Raw genomic sequence first — 18,672 nt, 5'->3', positions numbered from 1 at the left:
CCCATAGACAAAATAAAAATACTAGGAATATAGATTATGGTAAGGCTTTCTCCGTTTGCTAAGTAAATTGAATGAACTATAGGCTCATATTCTAGGATCAATGTGTCTCCAGAATTCTTCAGGCTTAGCTAAGGCTCTGCTGATCACCACTGGCAATAACTTGTGGCGTGGTGTACGTAGCTTGCCAGACCCTCACGCAGGGTCGGGTTGGGATCACAATTCGGCCCGGGCACTGACGAAAAAAGTGGCCCACATTCAAGAGGCGTGGCCCATATTTAAGGGGCGTGGCCCACATTCAAGGGGCGTGCCCTTCATGAAACACTATTTGCACAGACAAGGAATGAAAGTGGGAGGATACTGTTCTTGCACAGGACACAGGGCCAAGGTACCAATGGCCTACATGCTGAGCAACTAAAAAAAATAGCAAGGCCCCTTTCTGTCACAAAATTATTCCAGCCCTCCAGCACAGGAGCACCTGAAAAGCAGCCCCTGCTATTACTAACCTACTTGAATATCACCAAGGGTATTGTTTTTTTAAGAAATAGTCAATTGCTCATTTTGTGCCATTGGTGATACTGGATAAATCACTTTTGGAAATGCCTTTATTTAACGAACAGCTTTTGGCACTGGGCTCTTCTAAATCTTTGATTGCTGTAGGTTTCTGGTCCATTAAAAATGCTATGTGGATGACTTCGTAACACTTGCAACTGCAAGGGCTGCAGCTTCTTGGCTGCTCAGGTTAGGCAAGCTACCTACTGGAAGAGGATGAGTTTACCCATAGCATGTAAAAGATCACCATAATCAACCATGCCATGTAATCTTCTGGCCCCAGGAAGCAGGCAAATTGCCTTAGTAAACAACAAAGTGTTTGACAGTAGAACGGGAGGAGCATGTCAACTCGTATAAGGATAGATGGCTGCTACACTGGCCCGTTCACACTCCTCTATAATTTTGGGGTGAATACTGCAGAGTGATTGACCCTCCAGGGTAATACGGAGGAGTGTGGGCCGACACCTTAGGCCACAGGACACTACTTTGCTAAGCGTTGATACTGCTGCATTACTCCATCTACTCGAGATTACAAAGAAATCTGGCTGTGTGTGAATTCGAACTCTTGGGTTCGGGACCACTTGGAGTTTAAAGTGAGACATTTGAGCCCTGACGAAGTTCCTATGGAACGAAACGCGTTGGCTGAGGTTGAATTTTAAAATTGAAAAAAGAATAAAGGATATATTTGGATACATTAGAAGCCTTTTTGACTTTATTTTGGTGCACTGTCCTTGTCTTCTTGAACTTGTGTACCTGAGCCTCAGTGGAGTAAAAGTGTGGCCATCTCCGGACGTGTCTGCACAAACAAAGAACTTATTTATTTACTTCGGAATTGAGGTGCTGAACCTTGGTCAACCGCGTTGTTCCTTTAAATAACAAAGTGTTTGTGTTGCTTGCCCATTGCCATGGGAGCTTACCTATGTGTTGTAGGGTGGTATAATAGGTGGTTGTGGAAATGCATACAGATTTTTTGGAAAGCTGTGCTTATTTTAACCAGGGTGTTTCTAGCATCCAGTCAGGTGATGAGGATGTAGCTGTTGTCTCAGATCTTTCAGAGCATAGTTATTACCATAGAAAGTCAGTGTGCACAATTCAACAAAAGCAAGTAGTAGAGTATTTTCTTAAATTCCAGAGGACACTGGATATTTGCTCCTCTTTCTACCCAGTTCAAAAAAAGACCTAAACATAAGCATATGTTTATAAGGAATCTTTAACAACAAAGAAGTAGTTGTGGTAAGTCAAATTTAGAATGACAACCTTATATCATCGTAAAATTCAGAATGACAACCTTGTATAAAATATTTCCACATCTTCGTCAAGGGGACTACATGTAATAAACCGCCTTCGGAATGCGTATTTTCAGTTCTTAATTGAGAAACGACACCGAAAACAAAGAACAAGGATCACTACCAATACAAGATCCTTTCATTTGGTCTGAAATGAACCCCACGTGCCTTCTCTAAATGGATAGTGTTAATTATGACACATCACTGGAAGAAACAGATATTTGCCACTACACTCTGGAATGATTATCATCTAAAGGGAGGCACCTTATTTGAATTTTCAATGTGATTTTTAAGTGACATTCACCATTTCTTTAAACCTGGCAGTTCAAATAATTCTCAGTAGATCTGTACTTGTACCAGTAGAGTTGGCACGTTGCTCCAAGCAAATTGACGCCGAATTGTGTACTTAAGAAGAAAGAGCCTTTTCTTTCCACCAAAAGTGTTTTTTCATTTTGAAGACCACCCGTGGCATGCATGTATTTTCCCTTCTGTCTCATTGTCATGTTGCATTTTAATTGGACAATTAGACTCCATATGTACCTCAATGTAAGATCATCACAGAGCTACTTTGTGAAACAGGAAACTAGGAAGAAAAGGTAAAGCTTTCTCTTGCTGCTTTCAGCTCTTCTCACTGAGGCAACTTAAAGGCGATATAATTAAAACAGCAGCTTTAGATGTAGTCTGTAGTGCTGGATGCTTCTTTGAGGCGTTGGGAGCTCACCTTGATTACAAAGAACTTGGTCACCAAATAAAAGTGACTTTATGGCACTAACCTCCTCAATATTTCATTTTTGAGCAAGCATGCTCTTTAGTAATATCAGTCTAAGGTTTTTTTTTTCATTTAGCGTTTTTGATATGAGTGTACAATTTAATATTGACCTGAATTTGTGGTTTTTTTTTTTAATGGTGTCAAGCTCTAAATGTAACTTTGCCAATGAAAGGATTTCACAATGCACATCACTAACCCTTCCAGTTTTCGATCGTGCTTCCTCTTTTAATAGAAATTTAAATTAATTTAGTTCTAGAACATATGGATAACTACCCGGTTCATGTACCTCCAGATAAAGAACCCACTGTATGAAATGCATTAGGGTTTCTATACAATAGACAAAAAGAAAACATGAATGTGATCTAGAATTGTACTCTAAGTGTAAGCATTGTTTTTTAATTGAATTTGATTTCATGAACTGCTCAAAGCGACATGAAGAAGGAACAAGTTAATTTAAGCCTTAAATTTGTATTTGGCATGCATTTATTCTGATGCAGGCTAAACCCAACATTGATTGTGAATTGGGTCTATAATTGTCATTCGACTTTTAGCTTATTTCCTTATCCTAGTCGGGCCTTTTGGATGAAGGGCTAACCAATCCAGCACGACGAAATAACAAAATTAATCCTGAATTAGGTGTGCCTTGACAACCAACCGTTTTTTTTAGTATGTCTTAAAGTAGCAGTGGTCTTCTCTTTCCTTAACACACTCTGGTAAGATCTGTCTTTAAGGGGGTCACATTCAAGTCTAATATTTCAAACCACAAATACCATCTCTTCCAACTACTCTTTAATTCCTAACTGTTTGTCCATTTTGTTGCAATTTAAGATCTGAGGGCCCTGTACATCCCTTTTATACATGACTGTGTGGTAGCTGGACTCTGTTTGTCCCAGTATTTAACTCAGCAGGTAACCACCTCTTTGGGAAGGGATGGAGAGAAGGGAGATGAGCAACGGTCTTAACTCTGTCATCCTGTGCAGTTAATCACTGTTATTCGCTAAACTTGGCACCTCTGCTTCAGAAGGGCTCTCCTTACTGGTGAGGAACTTGTGGTTGGGGGGTGGGCTGCTCTCTGGGCAACTCTGGGGCCCACATCCTACAATGCAATTCCAAACATATTCTTTCTTCTGAACTCGCCGAAACGTAGGTGCCTCTCTTGCCCTCCAGGCCAAGTTTTCTTTTGATACTGCTTTGCTTTTCCATGAGTTTTGTCAAGCCATTCCTTTCAAGCATCTCTCACAATACTTTCAACTTAAGATCTGTGGGTTTCAAGTAGGAAGATTTTACGCTAGGTTTATCTTGCGCAGAGAAGAACCCAAGAGATATCTGTTGTCAGCTCATGCAACTGTTTTCCCAGACTCCATACATAACATTTTAAGGGAGAACATTTCTAAAGACTTCACTTGATTTTTGAGGTTTCTTTGCAATGGGTGTTAAGGATGCCATTAGAGAAAACACTAGCGAATAACTTCTACCTCTCTATGAGATACCATTAATACTCCTAAATGTAGACTACTTTGCCTATTTGAGATCCCATGAACAAAGTTAAAAGCAAAATCTCTTACCCAAAAATATTTAAGCAGGTATCTATCTAAAGGCAAGTTGATCTGTCTTTTCAAAAACGAAGTCTTCTCCCAAAGGTGTGATCAGATAATTGAGATGGTGTTCTTCTAGAAGAGGAAGGGCTAGGCTTCAGAGAAATCTTACGTACCGGTCCAGTGTCATGACTATCTTTGATGTATTTTGATACATTTCACCTTCTATAGGATGTCCAAGAGCGCAGCTAGAAATCTGCTACCGTACCTCTGGTGTATACTGTTGTGGAAACTCTATAATCTGCACCCCATCTAGGCCTCTTTCCCCTCTTGTCCTGAAATTACAGGAGTTTGAATAGATTTTTTTACTTACTTGAAACATTAAGGCTCAAAATAGTGGAGATGCTTGAAGGCTTCAAATCTAGAAAAGTTTACATAGCCAGTCCTTGATTGGACTCCACCATGGTCTTAAAGGTCAGGAAGAAGCTACTGTCTTAATCGTTGTTAAAGAAAGGAAGAAGGACATACAAGGCAAGACTGTGCATTGGAAAATCTATATTTACCATAGGGGCAGTCCAATTAGTTGGCCTGCTAACTCTTTATGAATTCTTAGTGTGGGAAACATTGGAACAGTTCACAAAACTACTTCAGATAGACAAAAAGCAAATATTCAAAGAAGTACATTGGTATCGCCTATCCGATCTTTAAGCCATTAATAGATGTTGCAGATCGGCAGCCAGGGAATACTGCAGTTGAATTTTCATTGGAGATTCTACCTTGCTTCCCTTCCCAGGAATTGATTCTGAAATAAAGTAATACTAAACCAAATTTTATTTAGAAACTACTTCAGCTATTGCTCATGTATTTTTAAAGGCACGTTCAATAGCAGGTGTTTATTGTTTCTGAAGTCTGTGGTGCTCATTTTCTTCACCTTGGGAGCATGAAAGGCTGAGTAAACCCACGAGATTCATATCTGTGGCCATGAGGTCAGAAACAGATTTCTGGAGTAGATGCATTAGTTCACCGAGCCAACCAGACCAGATTGCTTGGTCAAAATGAGACCCAGAAAATGGAAGCCTAGGCGGTCATTAAATGAAGTTTTCTGCAAACCTCCGTATAAATTCTGCAGAATGGTTTTCACCAGCATGTTCATAGTGCTTACTTGTGGAACTATTTGCAGCACCAGGAATAACAGCAAATACATTACAGTGGTGGCTGCCCACTTCTGAAGAGATATAGAATTCTGCTACTAATTGTGATGGGTATGTCGATCATTACAAATGGTAATGAAGACTTGGGGGAACGGGCCTATCATTTTCTCTGTCCTTAGCGGGCGGCCATCATGTCACATCATCATTTTATATACACTTTCTACGTGCAGGTTTATGGTGGTGTTACCGATAAGTGTCCCAAATCAATTACAGCATCTCATCGAGTGTCCGCCACCGGCGAGTCAATCATGATGGGTAGTGATTGAGATGGGCAATGAGTGTGAATGAGATGCAGTGCCGACATGGCGGAAGGATGGATGTTGAATGGACGTCCTATATGTGGGGAATGCACGTGTATGGGGATATTGGAGCACTTATTTTGTTTTAAATATAAACACACAAAATGATTTATACTGTTTAAGAGCTTGACGTTGTTTAGATGTATTGGAATACAATTTACAGTTGTATATTTCCTCTTGAATAGGAGCGTTGTGTAACATATGAGAGAAGATATATATTTATTGTCCTGAAGACGGTGGGTTCATCAATTTCACCCACCGAAACGCATCAACGCCGTGTTTGTTTACATTTATGCAATATAGAACCACATCTTGACAGAGAATTTGTATCTTTGCTTTGTGTTTTCTATCTATTCTCTTAAATGAACGTCCTAATGACAAATGTGATTGTCTTCTTTGAGTCTTTTCTATTTTGTTATATGATCTATTGTATAGGTTTATGACTTTATAATGTGTATTATGATGTTTTTTATTGAATGTTTTTATCAAAAACTTCTATTTATTAAATTGAACATAAGTGTTACCACATCCTATATAGTTGTAATCCCTTTGGGTTATGTATATTTGTATATGAGTGGCAGTAGAGCTTGTATTTCAGAAGTGGTTCTAGAGGGAATTATATATTTGATATTTAAGTTGTATATAAAACACCTCAAGTTGTTGTATGGCTAATTCCTCGCATAAGATATCCCATAGGCTAGATCTGTAGTATTTTGTAACGGTGCTCCCGTGCACGGTTAGTTGCCATTGTGTGGATTCACATTGGTGCCATTCTGGTGTGGAAATGACAGTGCGGATCTGCCTAGAAGCCCCACCCCTGCACACCGACATCAGTTCCTTTCTTTCCATGCCTTTTAGTGCAGATCTGGAGCTCTGCTCCAGACTTTGACATTTTTCTGACTAATCAAAAAAACTATTTTCCAGGGTTTGCTGGGGATCAATGTCCTACCAAAAATGTCAGCAGGAAGTAGATATTGGTTGCAAACATACACTTGGTGTGCCTCTGGTGGCTGGACTTCGAACACAACTTGAAGCCGTATAAAGTGCACCCTAATGCACCTGAAGGCGATTCTAGTGCGGGGAGATCCAGTTGTATGTCACTGCAGATCCCACTCAAAGTCACAGCGCTGGTCACAGGGCCATTTCTGATACTGCTCCCGCTCCACTTTCCTCTCGAATGCCACTGGTATGTCGCAGTCCATGCACACACAAGTGAAGTAGGACTCAGCCCCATCTCACCACTCTGAGTGACAAAGAGGAGATGCAAGGGCATTAAAATGTCATTTCTACTCCATCCAGGTCGCCGGTCCTGGAGCATATTCCTCAGTTGGTCCTAATGAGCACTGAGATTTCCTGGCCTGTCGTAAGCCCAGTTCTACCAAGGGTAAGGAATGTGGCTATGTAAAAGAGATAGACATGCACATTTTGGCAACTCGGGACTTCAGCGTCCCATTTATCTGTTCCCCAATGCCAAAAGCCTCCGGTCGGGAACTACAGTGCTGTCGCTGTTCAACCTGCAAAGCCACACAGCATTTTCAGGACTTCATTTTTAAAATGAGTCCCTAGGTCTTTTATTTTTATTTTTTATTCTTTTATTTAAATTTTAATCAATTATAAACAACATAAACAATATGCAGGAGAAAGTACAGTATGCATATGTTCACGATAGAGAAAGGTTCATACAGAAGTAGTTGACAATAGTTCGATAGGAAACCAGCTTTAGCATCAGTATCATTCATGGTATTACATGTCCAATATTTTTGCGAGTCCAACATGGTGAGAGAAATGGGAACAGTCCTGGCACTTCAGTCTCAAGGAGAGAGAAGAGAAAATGAAGAAAGGAAGAGAAGCAAGACATAATGGCATAACCAGGGCCTTTTCGACAATGTAAATGTTACTGCGCACGGCTATGCCCACTCCCCCCCCCATCATGGGGTACACTTCACCACTCCTCTCAGTCCAACCTAGTCCCCTCTCATTCTGTCTCCTCTGGGTGCAGCAAAAAGTAAGAATGGAGTGCCTGCCAGATATATTTGGGTCTGGACGAAGGTGGTTGCAGCGCAGCATATATGTCACTAGTAGTTTCACAATATACTAGATCCCGTAGCCAGGCCTTAATTTTGGGGACCGTGGTAACACACCGGTGTTTAGAAATTTGCCTTTTGGCGAGAAGCAAGGCAATATTTAAGTAAAGCGGCGACTTCCAGTACTCAGTTGTTTGATGTATCCCAGCAAGGCAAGTACGTTGTCCACGAAAGTGACGTCAATGGAGCCATATAAGCCCCTCCCTGGTGCTGACGTCAGTTTCCTTCCTAACGCGGATCCGGGAAGTAATACCTTGGGCCTGTTTTTGTTTATTACAGGCCTTTCGATGCCCTTTTGCGTCTAGGAATAGTGTGTTCGATGCCCTTTGTGGGCTTCAAACCGTGACGGTCCTGCTCGCGACAGATGCCAGCGACAGACCCTCACGAACTTTGTATATGGTGCTTGGGAGAGTACCATAACTCTGTGGAGTGCGACGGTGCCACATGGAGCTGGTGTCTAGCCGGATGTCCCGAACGGACCCCTCGCGTTGCCGCAGGTCAGCATTTGCCCCCCCCCCCCCCACTCCGTGGCGCACCTCTGGGCCCCATGGGGGGAGGGATTCAGGTTGGGTTGATTCAGAAAAGGGGGTGGTGATGAACAGAGTGTCTGAATTAAGCAGACCACTCTTACCCAGTCCAAAGATCAGGGCTTGATCCATCACCGTTTTTTAGCTCACTGCACCATCCCAGCTCAGAACTTGGCTACATGCAAATTAGTCTGTTCCTGTCCCAGTGCATGATGGGAACAGGGCAAACCAAACTACCAAGCCAATTTTTATACTGGGAAGGAAACAAGCTTCCGGGACCGGTTTCTGGCATTTCAGCCGTCTTCGGCCCGGCTTGCTTGAATCCTGATGGTGCAATGAGCTAGGGACTCACATCTGAGTATACCCTTCCACGCTTATGGTGGACAAAAGGATTCAGAAAAGGGGGTGGTGATGAACAGAGTGTCTGAATTAAGCAGACCACTCTTACCCAGTCCAAAGATCAGGGCTTGATCCATCACCGTTTTTTAGCTCACTGCACCATCCCAGCTCAGAACTTGGCTACATGCAAATTAGTCTGTTCCTGTCCCAGTGCATGATGGGAACAGGGCAAACCAAACTACCAAGCCAATTTTTATACTGGGAAGGAAACAAGCTTCCGGGACCGGTTTCTGGCATTTCAGCCGTCTTCGGCCCGGCTTGCTTGAATCCTGATGGTGCAATGAGCTAGGGACTCACATCTGAGTATACCCTTCCACGCTTATGGTGGACAAAATGATTCAGAAAAGGGGGTGGTGATGAACAGAGTGTCTGAATTAGCAGACCACTCTTACCCAGTCCAAAGATCAGGGCTTGATCTATCACCGTTTTTTAGCTCACTGCACCATCCCAGCTCAGAACCTGGCTACATCCATATTAGTCTGTTCCTGTCCCAGTGCATGATGGGAACAGGGCAAACCAAACTACCAAGCCAATTCTTATACTGGGAAGGAAACAAGCTTCTGGGGACCGGTTTCTGGCATTTCAGCCTTCTTCGGCCTGGCTTGCTTGAATCCTGATGGTGTAATGAGCTAGGGACTCACATCTGAGTATACCCTTCCACGCTTATGGTGGACAAAATGATTCAGAAAAGGGGGTGGTGATGAACAGAGTGTCTGAATTAAGCAGACCACTCTTACCCAGTCCAAAGATCAGGGCTTGATCCATCACCGTTACCCTCTGCTCCAACCGAGTGCCCTGACTCAGACACCAGAGTCGCTGTAACGTCGGGACACGGCCCAGAGGGGCATTCCATGACGTTTAGCCCTTCCATAGCGCTGTTGACAGCCTTTCGAGGCTCCCTGTGGCATCGCTGGAGGTGGCTGCGGCGCAGTGCATGACACCGCTTCGGCGTACTCTCTCCCCCACGGGGACTGATGAGTCTACGCCGGTCTGACTCCCAGCGGTCGAGGCCTTTTCGGAGGTTGCTGAAGGACCTGTGCTTCAGGCAGCTCTCTCTGTGACTCCAGTTCCGTTGTATCCTCCCACTCGAGAGTCTCAATGGTTGGAGTCATATGGCCGTGCTGTGTTTGCATCCGGCAGCTCGGGACTCCGGTCCCCAACACGTTGTTTGTATTTTCACGGGCTACATTGCCCTTTGGGATGCTGTTGACCATCTCCTCCCCTCCTTGCCGGGGATCTCTCGTGCCGATCTGGCCCACCTAATCAGTGATGGCCATGACATGGCGCACTTTTCAATTCGGTCTGCCATGGACTCCACGGATACTGTGGTTGCGTGATGAGTTTTCCCAGAGCATGTTCATGAGTGGCTTAAAAAGTTATACCATTTAATGGGGTCACTCCTTTTGACGCCCATGCTGATTCGGCAGTCCGGCGCCTCCTGTATATGAATCTCTTTTCTGTTACCCGTCGTGGCCGCAGAAATTCTGGGTTGTGTGGCTGCTTAGCTGTGTTGTTTATTTATTCTGGTACAGCTGGTTAAGCTGTGTTTACTTTTCTTTTGAGCCTCTGCCTACGAGCTTGTCTCAATGGGGATCCTCCTTTTGTAGGGGTATTTGTTGGCAGTCCTATTGCTACTCTTCTTTGGCCAGAAACTTTAGCGCAATCTGGTGAGTTCCATAGGATTGGTTTCTCTCCACGGGTTACCATTGGTTGTTCATGGTTGGTCCATAATACATCCCTGCCTCATATGGGGTTTTGCCACCCTGGCATGTTCCTACAACCTCGTTGTGAACGTCTTGCCTGTCTATCGGCGGAAATGCGCCCCGGAGAGTGTGGGAGGGGGCGGGGGGCGGTGGCTGGTGGTCTTCAATGGAACAGCCTCCGGTTCCTTGCTTTCTGCAGGACATGGGGTCCGGTTTGTTCCTTCCGGTCCTGTATATATTCCTAGGTCTCAAGGAGTGGCTCTGGTCTTTGCCTTTCTGCCTCTGGATATGTGCTCCACCCCTGATGTTTTTTCTGGGTGTGACTTCTTGCTCCCATTATGGCACAGGTGCTTCTTTAGGTGGCATTACTGTGTGTGTATTCTTCTCCACGTTCTCCATTTTGGTAGGCGTTGTCGGTCTTTGACAGTGTAGGCTTTGGCGCCAGGCTTCTGTCTGTGCCTTCTTTCTATCCTTTATGGACAGTCTTGTTGGCTCTGTTTCCGCTGTCTCACGGGAGACCAGGATTCTTCCCCCTCGGGGACCTGTTAATTTTCTGCATTCTTAACTGTTATGCTGCACACCGGTGCTGTGGTGCCGCTTGCATTATTACCCTATTAGGATTTAGTCACTCCACGTACGTGTGTCGACATTCCTGTCTCTTGTGTGTATATCGTGGATTCTACACGTCACTGGGGTGCTCGCATACTAAGTCTTTTTTTATTTAGTGTCAGACATTCTTGCTTACTCTTTCCTTCGGGATAGTTTCCTCTGTGTGTTAATAGCCTTGCAGATTATCCTCTCACAGTGGTGCCTTTTAATTCGTTTGGCTGCATGCCTACCTTCTGAGCTTTTGCTCAAATGGTGGCTCCTCTGTCACTGTTGTCACTAGGTTCTGGGCTCGGCCCTGCCACTGTTGTCACATGTCCTAGGCAGTACACATTAAGGTGTTTTTTCTCCCACCCACGGGCCTCATGCTGCAGCTCCGGTTCTTGGGCGTACAGTCTCCTGACTATCCCGTTTCTTGTGGCTTCCACTGTGGTGTGTGTTCAGGCGGTATGCTCTACCGTTGTCATGTTGTTTTGACCCTTGGTACTTCTTTCCTTTTGGGTTATAGAGATCGATGCCTGGATCCTTCTTTGAAGGCCTCGCTGCATTGTGTCTTGCGTTGGCACAGAAGTTTCTAGTTCTGTTTTCCTATTGTGTATGTCTGGGCAAGAGAGGTCTCACACCATCCCTCGTCGGATTTGGTGTCTTTGCCATCCCTTGTTCATGCTCCTTAAGGTGGGTCATGGTCTGATGTCTGTTGTCCTGGCATTGCAGTTTCCACCGTTTTTCAACAGCCTCTTGACGATTATGTTCTCTTGGAACTTGGTGGTTGTTTCGCAGACCCTCCTCCTATGGAGTATGGCTTTGGAATCTATTCCAAGTTTAGAAATCTGTGGCTAGATGTCTCTATCAGATGGAAGAGTTACTTACCTTCGGTAACGATATCTCTGGTAGAGACACAGTCTAGCCGCAGATTCCTTAATGCCCGCCCATCCTCCCCACTCTCCGAAGACCTTTTCATATGGTGCCTTTCCACCTAGCCTCCCTCTTTCTGGTGGCCTTGGTCATCCGGGAGTGTGCTCTTGCACCGCACTCTGGGATAAGGTGTGGTGTTCTACGTGGGGCCCTTCGGGCTCCCCTCCGTCTTAGTGTTTGGTTGGTGGCGTGCTCTCGCACCGTCCTTTCGAGCTCTTTGGCTCTCCACTCTGCCCATGTTTTAAGGTGGTTCAGGTCTGTGCTTTTTACTACCTTCTCGTATTTTTCCTCCTGTGCTCCTCACACATGGAGTTATTCTGTTTTTAATTTCCTCCCACCGCCCACACCTATGCCCCCTCCTTTCTCTGGCAGTCGGTTGGGTTCTCTTGATGCTACAGTTCTTCAATCTCTGGAATGTATGTGATGAACTTTCTAGTGGTCATTCATTTCTAGTCCCTTGTCTTGCAACATGTTGCTTCAATACTGTGGTTCTTTTAATTTCCCTCCTGTGGTGACAAGCTGTGCCTCGCTTGCCATATCGTTTGTGCCGCTGTCTTTGCCCCCTCGAGGTGGGGCACAGTTTGGCAATTTGTTAAGCCCTTGCTCTCAGCAAGTACTCTGTGAGCTCCCTTCAGCCCCTCCAGGGACTGGGTGCTCTACCAGATATATTGTTTCCGAAGGTAAGTAACTCTTCCATTAATGCAAGATATCGGAAAATCTCTTGCCAATACCGCAGTATGGGGGCCCAGCCCCAAGCCAAATGAGCGAAATCAGCCTGTTCTGTCGCGTATCTGGGGCAAGTAGGAGTTTTAGTAGGATCCTTTCTTGCGATCAGTTTGGTGTAACATATGTTCTGTGTAGGTATTTGTATTCTAGAATCTTAAGCCGATAATTGCCAGAAATGAAACTGGTCTCTTCGCAACAAAACATCCATGTCTCATCTGATAGTCAATGCCCCTGATCACTTTCCCAAGCTGTGCGTGCTCCCAACCCCACCGGCGGTCTGAGCCAAGCTATGTAAGCGGGAGACCAGATGAGTGCCTCCCGTAGATGTTAGGATAAGAGATAACGGCAAAAATTCAGCTGGCTTCGCTGTGGTGCAATGAAGCGCAGTGTACACGGATGTGCATGTTCTTTGTTAGCCCATCAACAGTATATCGTTGAGCCTCGCAGAATAAATCCCCAACCTTGCATAACCCGTATCAGGGAGAGTCTGTTTAGTTGATGTTTCCAGGGTTGGGGATAGCTATGGATTACCGTGGAGTGGCAAGTGTGTGGAGTAAAGGAACCCAGCGTTCAAATAACGCCGTAACCTTTCCCAGGACCAATATGCGGTCTTGAAGTGTCTGTATTTCTGTAGGTGATCTGGGAAGGCCCTGCGGGATAATGGTATTAAGAGGACAGGGATTACCTGCGACTATTCAGGTTTTAGGTACTGTAGCCTCGCATCTGAGTGGTACCAAAAATATGCATACTGCGCCTGTGCCTTTGATGTGTCTGGTGGGATCCCACCTTAAATGTAAGGCCAAAGTGCACACTGTTAATGACTCTAGTGTGGTAACTTGAAGAGCTGTTTGTGCTGGCTCAGCATTCTTAAAGCCACTTGTAGTGTAAATACTGGCAAGATGGAAGCTGTCCTCACATGTTCCTCCTCATAGAAAGTGAAAGAGGACTCAAAGCCTATCACAACTATAGAAAGAGGACTGAGATCGAAGCACATCCTAATAATAGAAAGAAGACTTCTGCAGCGGCCATCTTGGCATGGGCATGCGATGAACAACCCACTCAACTTTTTCTACTGAAAGCGACAGAGAAAACCCTACTGATCATTGGATGGAGCATTCTTATCTGGTCGAGTCTATTTTATTTTATTTTGCATTTGCATCTTGTTGCTTATTTAAGTGGGGGCATCTTGGTGCTGTTGCACAGTTGCTAAGTAATTCTAGCTACTTAGGACAGACCTCCTAGGGTCTGCTACTGCTATATCCCACTAATCAAACCGACCGCTGGGGCAGTAGCCCCGTCACTCTGCCCAGCATGGCTGCGACCTGCCTGACCTCCATGGGTGACGACCACTACTACACCTTTGTCTATCCTCCTAATCTCTCCAAATCCACCGCTAAATCCGTCAAACACTCCATCTTGAAAAGTCATCCTGAGACCCTGATCTCTGATCTACGTTTTAGCATGGACAATGGCACAGTCATTAATGACCTCATCTTCCACTCCAGGAAAACGACTCTTTGGCACAATGCCTTCTCGAACCTCCTCAAAGTATGGGGATCCAGAAACATCCTGTATGACTACAAACTCACGATCACACTGTCTGCATACCTGCATGCTGACCTCACCGTCAACTTGTACAATAGTGGCATCATCCTGATACAAGCGCCACCCAAAGACCTCATAAAATCTGCGGACCTCTTCACCCTCCTTAAAAAATATGTTCCTGACCCTACCCAGTCCACGCTCCCCCCGCAACACCCTCGCCCAATCGACCAAGTGTGCCTAGCCTTTCATAAACCCCATTTGCTAGGGATCACTGCACTGGTCGACCCAGCCACACTACCTTGCTACAAGCGCATGCCACCTACTGCGCTCCTATACCACTGCGGACCTCTTCACCCTCCTTAAAAAATATGTTCCCGACCCTAACCAGTCCATGCTCCCCCGCAACACCCTCGCCCCAATCCACCAAGTGTGCCTAGCCTTTCACAAACCCCATTTGCTAGGGATCACTGCACTGGTCGACCCAGCCACACTTCCTTGCTACAAGCGCATGCCACCTACTGCACGCCTATACCACTGAACTCAGGCCTGCAAGCTCTCCCCTCTCTGACGCCTTCCGAAACTCCCCCTAGGGCTCACATCTCCAGCCAACGTAGCCCCTCTACCATGTTACCAGCACATGCAAACAGAAGCGTCTCCAAACCCTTAAACTGCCGGCAAAATCTTCCCGCACATATGGTTATTAAAATGCCTACTAAGGCCGACGACACTGGTCGACCTAGCCCCACCACTAGGCTACCAGTGCAGTACCTTAAAATTGCTCCATCTCATCGGCCCCCTGCCCGCAAGAACTTCACTCTTACAGAGATATTGATCGACTCTGCCCCACCACTAGGCTACCAGCAAATTCTATCAGAATCCTTCGCATGCAACTGACCCCCTGCCTGCAGGGATTTCCCTCCATTCTGGAGCTAAAGAACCTCCTGCACCTCACCGAACTCTCCTTCTCGAATCTCTATCCCTCGCAGTACGCTACCTCCTGCACTAAGTCCCTTCTTCACCCACTACGGCTATCCCGAGACACTTGTGCCCCCGCAAGCAACCTTGCCACCTCTCAGAGGAGGAAGTTCTTGACCAGCTCCACACCTTCAAACCTACCCCTGGCACGCGTAGCCCATTAGACCTCAAGGAGGAAGAAGTGGTAGACCTCATTAGCTACGAATCAGCCTCGCCAGCCCCATACCCCTCAGACCTGACGGATGAACACCCTATCTGCATGGTTGCAACCAACCCAAACAGATCAGCTACCCTCCGCGTCAGAGGCGCGGTCAATAGCAAACCAGCGAGTGTACCCATCTCTACACCTACCCACAATACCTATCCTGACCCCTCTATAGCCGGCCTCCTAATTAACTGCTGCTCAGCAGTAAAGCATGCCTCTGATGTCGCCAATCTCATCCTGAGCCAAAAATCGGACTTGGCAATCTTGACCGAATCCTGGCTCAAGGAATCCTCATCGCCCTATCTAACACCCCAGGCAAGAATGACACCTTCACTGACCACCTCATGGAAATCATCACAGCCAAGGTTTTCCCCTAACTCTGACATCTTCCTGGGTGATTTCAACTTGCACTGGAACGATCCTAAGGGCCCCCAGGTTAACGCCATCAGAGACTTCTTGGCCGTCCAAGCCCTTACCCAAGCCTGTCTCTCCGTACTCACGTGAAAGGCGCCATCCTAGACCAGATCATCGCTAAGGAATCAGCAGTCAAACTTATTTCTATTGACCCATGTGATAGGTTTGACCACCACACCATCACCTTCCTCCTGCCTAACACCCACAAGACATAGACAGCACAACCAGTGATTCCCAAATGATGGGTTAGAGACACCAAAAACCTTGATTTAGGGAAACTGGATGCACGCTGTTATACCGACCTCTTCCCCCCCCCCCCCCCACCCACCCCCCTTTCCCTCAGTACACTTCGGTTAACAACCTAGCTGATCACTACCCCTCAACTATATGTCATTCTCACTGACCTTGCCTCGCTAAAGCTAAAAAGAATCAAGATCAAAGACATCCAGGAATGGATCAAGGCTATCACTGCGCTAAACTGCCCTCCTAACATTGTGGACTCTGCGAAATCCCTTGGAATAACCTTGACGGCAGCTTGAACATGCGGACCATATCAACTCGATGGCCAAATTTGCCAGATTGTCACTTGAGTTACCTAAGAAACCTGAAACCCTTCCTCGACACTTCCTACCTGAAAACGGCAATCCAGGCACTAGTCATTTCCAGACTCTAGTATGGATGCTCTACTCTCGCAGTTCTACCAAAGAACTCTCTGGCCCCTTTGAAAGCCTGCCTCCATGCCGCCGCCAGATTCCTAACTGGCTCAAAGAAATTCGACCACATTTCTCCCCACCTTAAAGCTCTGAACCTGCATTACTCCCAAGGCGCTTTACTCCAATTCCCCTGCATTTCTCGCCCAGAAACTCATGATATCCGGGTGAGCCAGAAACTCCCGATCCGCCAGCGACCTTTTGCTCCAGCCAGCACGCTTCTGGAAAAATAAAAACTACAATCGGGCCGTCTCCATATGTGAATGCTTGGATCTGGCCGTTGGATTGAGCATTCAAACATCAGCTAGGTGTAAACCCAAGAGAAGTTATTTCTAGTTTGGGACTATGGTTGGTATGATCATGAACTGTCCACAACATTTGTATTTTGAGTGTTACATCTTGGGCATGGATTATGTGCCTCTGGATACATTATGTGCCTTTGTACGTGTGATATATTGGGTGCAGTATGTTATTTAGTAACCTAAATCTAAAGTTCCTAGAAACTACATCAGTAGAACGCTAATGTTCTCAACCAACCAACATTGTCTTTCATTCTGTAAGAAGTGTGGCTCACTGGTTAGAAGCGGCAGACCCTGCTCCAGATGTCTGACCCGGGACCAGGGTTCAATTCCCAACGCGGCAGGGACTTGGGCTCAATGGCCATGGACTCGATAATTCTCGCCTCGGTGCCTAGTCTAATCATGGGTCCCACTCTGCAACTCTGGGCAATAGCTTGCTTAATCTCCAAAACGGCCCGGAAAGCGCTGGGATGCCTGGCTTCACCTTGGGGGTGCCCAGTAGGGGGCATCTCACAGGGAAAGCCAGGAAGGGTTCCACAGCGGTATACAGCGCCAGGATGCCTGAAAGGTGATAGTGTGCTTTACAAGTATACATACATTTACAAGGTTTTGACCATTTTGTCTGAAGGTTGTCTAGTGTGGGCATAATTATTGATGGAATGGACCAATATACTGTTGTGATGACTTTTCTCACCCCCTACCATTGGGGATTTGCTTAACATATATTTATTCCTTCCCCCACTAATATACCTCCGTCAATCCACTTTCTCAGTTTTGTGCTCTGCATAATGAGATTTACCTCCTTTGATTTTCAGGCAGCAGATAACTATTCCCCATCTGCCTCCAACCAGTACATTGTGCTTCCTGTACCTACCCGTACCACATCAGAGATGCTGACATCCATCAAGCTGGTTAGTAGGCCAATATTATGGAATTTTCAGATTGAAAAACAACTTTTTCCTATTGTAGATCTCCTTAAGGGGTCTTCTTTGATAGTCATAAATGCTAAATTTCACTTTTTATATAAATGCAAATCTATCCTGTCTTTATCTATCTATCTATCTGTCTATCTATCTATCTATCTATCATTGTTGATTGTGTAGAGGGCCTTAAATCACTGCTTGGCGTGTGAGGTGATGCCCTACCACATCCTCCACATTGGCAATACATAGTATATTTCTCTCTGCACATTTACTTAGCCCCTTGTTTGCATATATGATAGTTATATTTTTCACTTTATTAACCAAATCACAAAGAGCACATAACACAATATAATTATTGCACATAGTTTGAAGTTTTAAATCCCCATATAGGTAATAAAGAAAACGGTCTGGGTGAATCTGTTCAGAGAAAGAACTAGAGGAGAAGACACAAAATGCACACTTTCTAGGTAAAATTTACCTAATAGTAAAGCATTCTCCTCCTGTCTGCTCCCATGACCCTGTGTGGGATATATACTCCCCAAGGACCTAAATCAATTCCGCCAGATGTCTGCCATACCAATTCACACAACACAAGTTTGCTCCAGTGCTTGCTACCCTCTGGTCTCCTCTCTTGAAATTAAAGCGGAAATTAAGGCCCCTTCTCCTCTATTTTATCAACATTTCTTCTTCCTGTCAACTCTGTTTCTGTGGATAGCAATGCATCATAAAATGTGTTTGTTAAAGTCCTTCTTTATCTCCATAAGAGCCCTCTTCCTTGCAGTAGACTGAATTGTGATCAGGAGCAATTGATCACTGGAAAATACCTCCTTTCTTAATCCTGCTTTGGAGCACAGGATGTTTCTACTCAGGCGACATCTCGACCACCATAGTTTTCTGCTCCTTAAATCACTGGGGTCGGAATGGCGTAAAAGCGGAGTCTGACTCTCGTCAGTTTACAAAAAAAAACTTTATTTGCATTTTCCTTTTAATTC

General features: G+C 45.3%; 1 protein-coding gene across 3 annotated transcripts in view; it reads left to right on the top strand.

Moving 5' to 3' along the window:
• HMGXB3 (HMG-box containing 3) overlaps window positions 1–18,672 on the top strand; it is a 558,172-nt gene that overhangs the window by 138,910 nt on the left and 400,590 nt on the right. For all 3 annotated transcript variants that reach the window (XM_086931317.1, XM_086931319.1, XM_086931318.1), the window contains exon 5: window positions 17,573–17,668. In XM_086931317.1, the coding sequence (XP_086787443.1) occupies window positions 17,573–17,668 (96 nt within the window). The remainder of the gene's footprint in view (window positions 1–17,572; window positions 17,669–18,672) is intronic.

This window comes from Lissotriton vulgaris, chromosome 7, assembly GCF_964263255.1.
Source record: "Lissotriton vulgaris chromosome 7, aLisVul1.2, whole genome shotgun sequence".
Lineage (NCBI taxonomy): Eukaryota > Metazoa > Chordata > Amphibia > Caudata > Salamandridae > Lissotriton > Lissotriton vulgaris.
The sequence above is the reverse complement of the archived record's forward strand: the minus strand, read 5'-3'. Positions and strand labels throughout refer to the sequence as shown.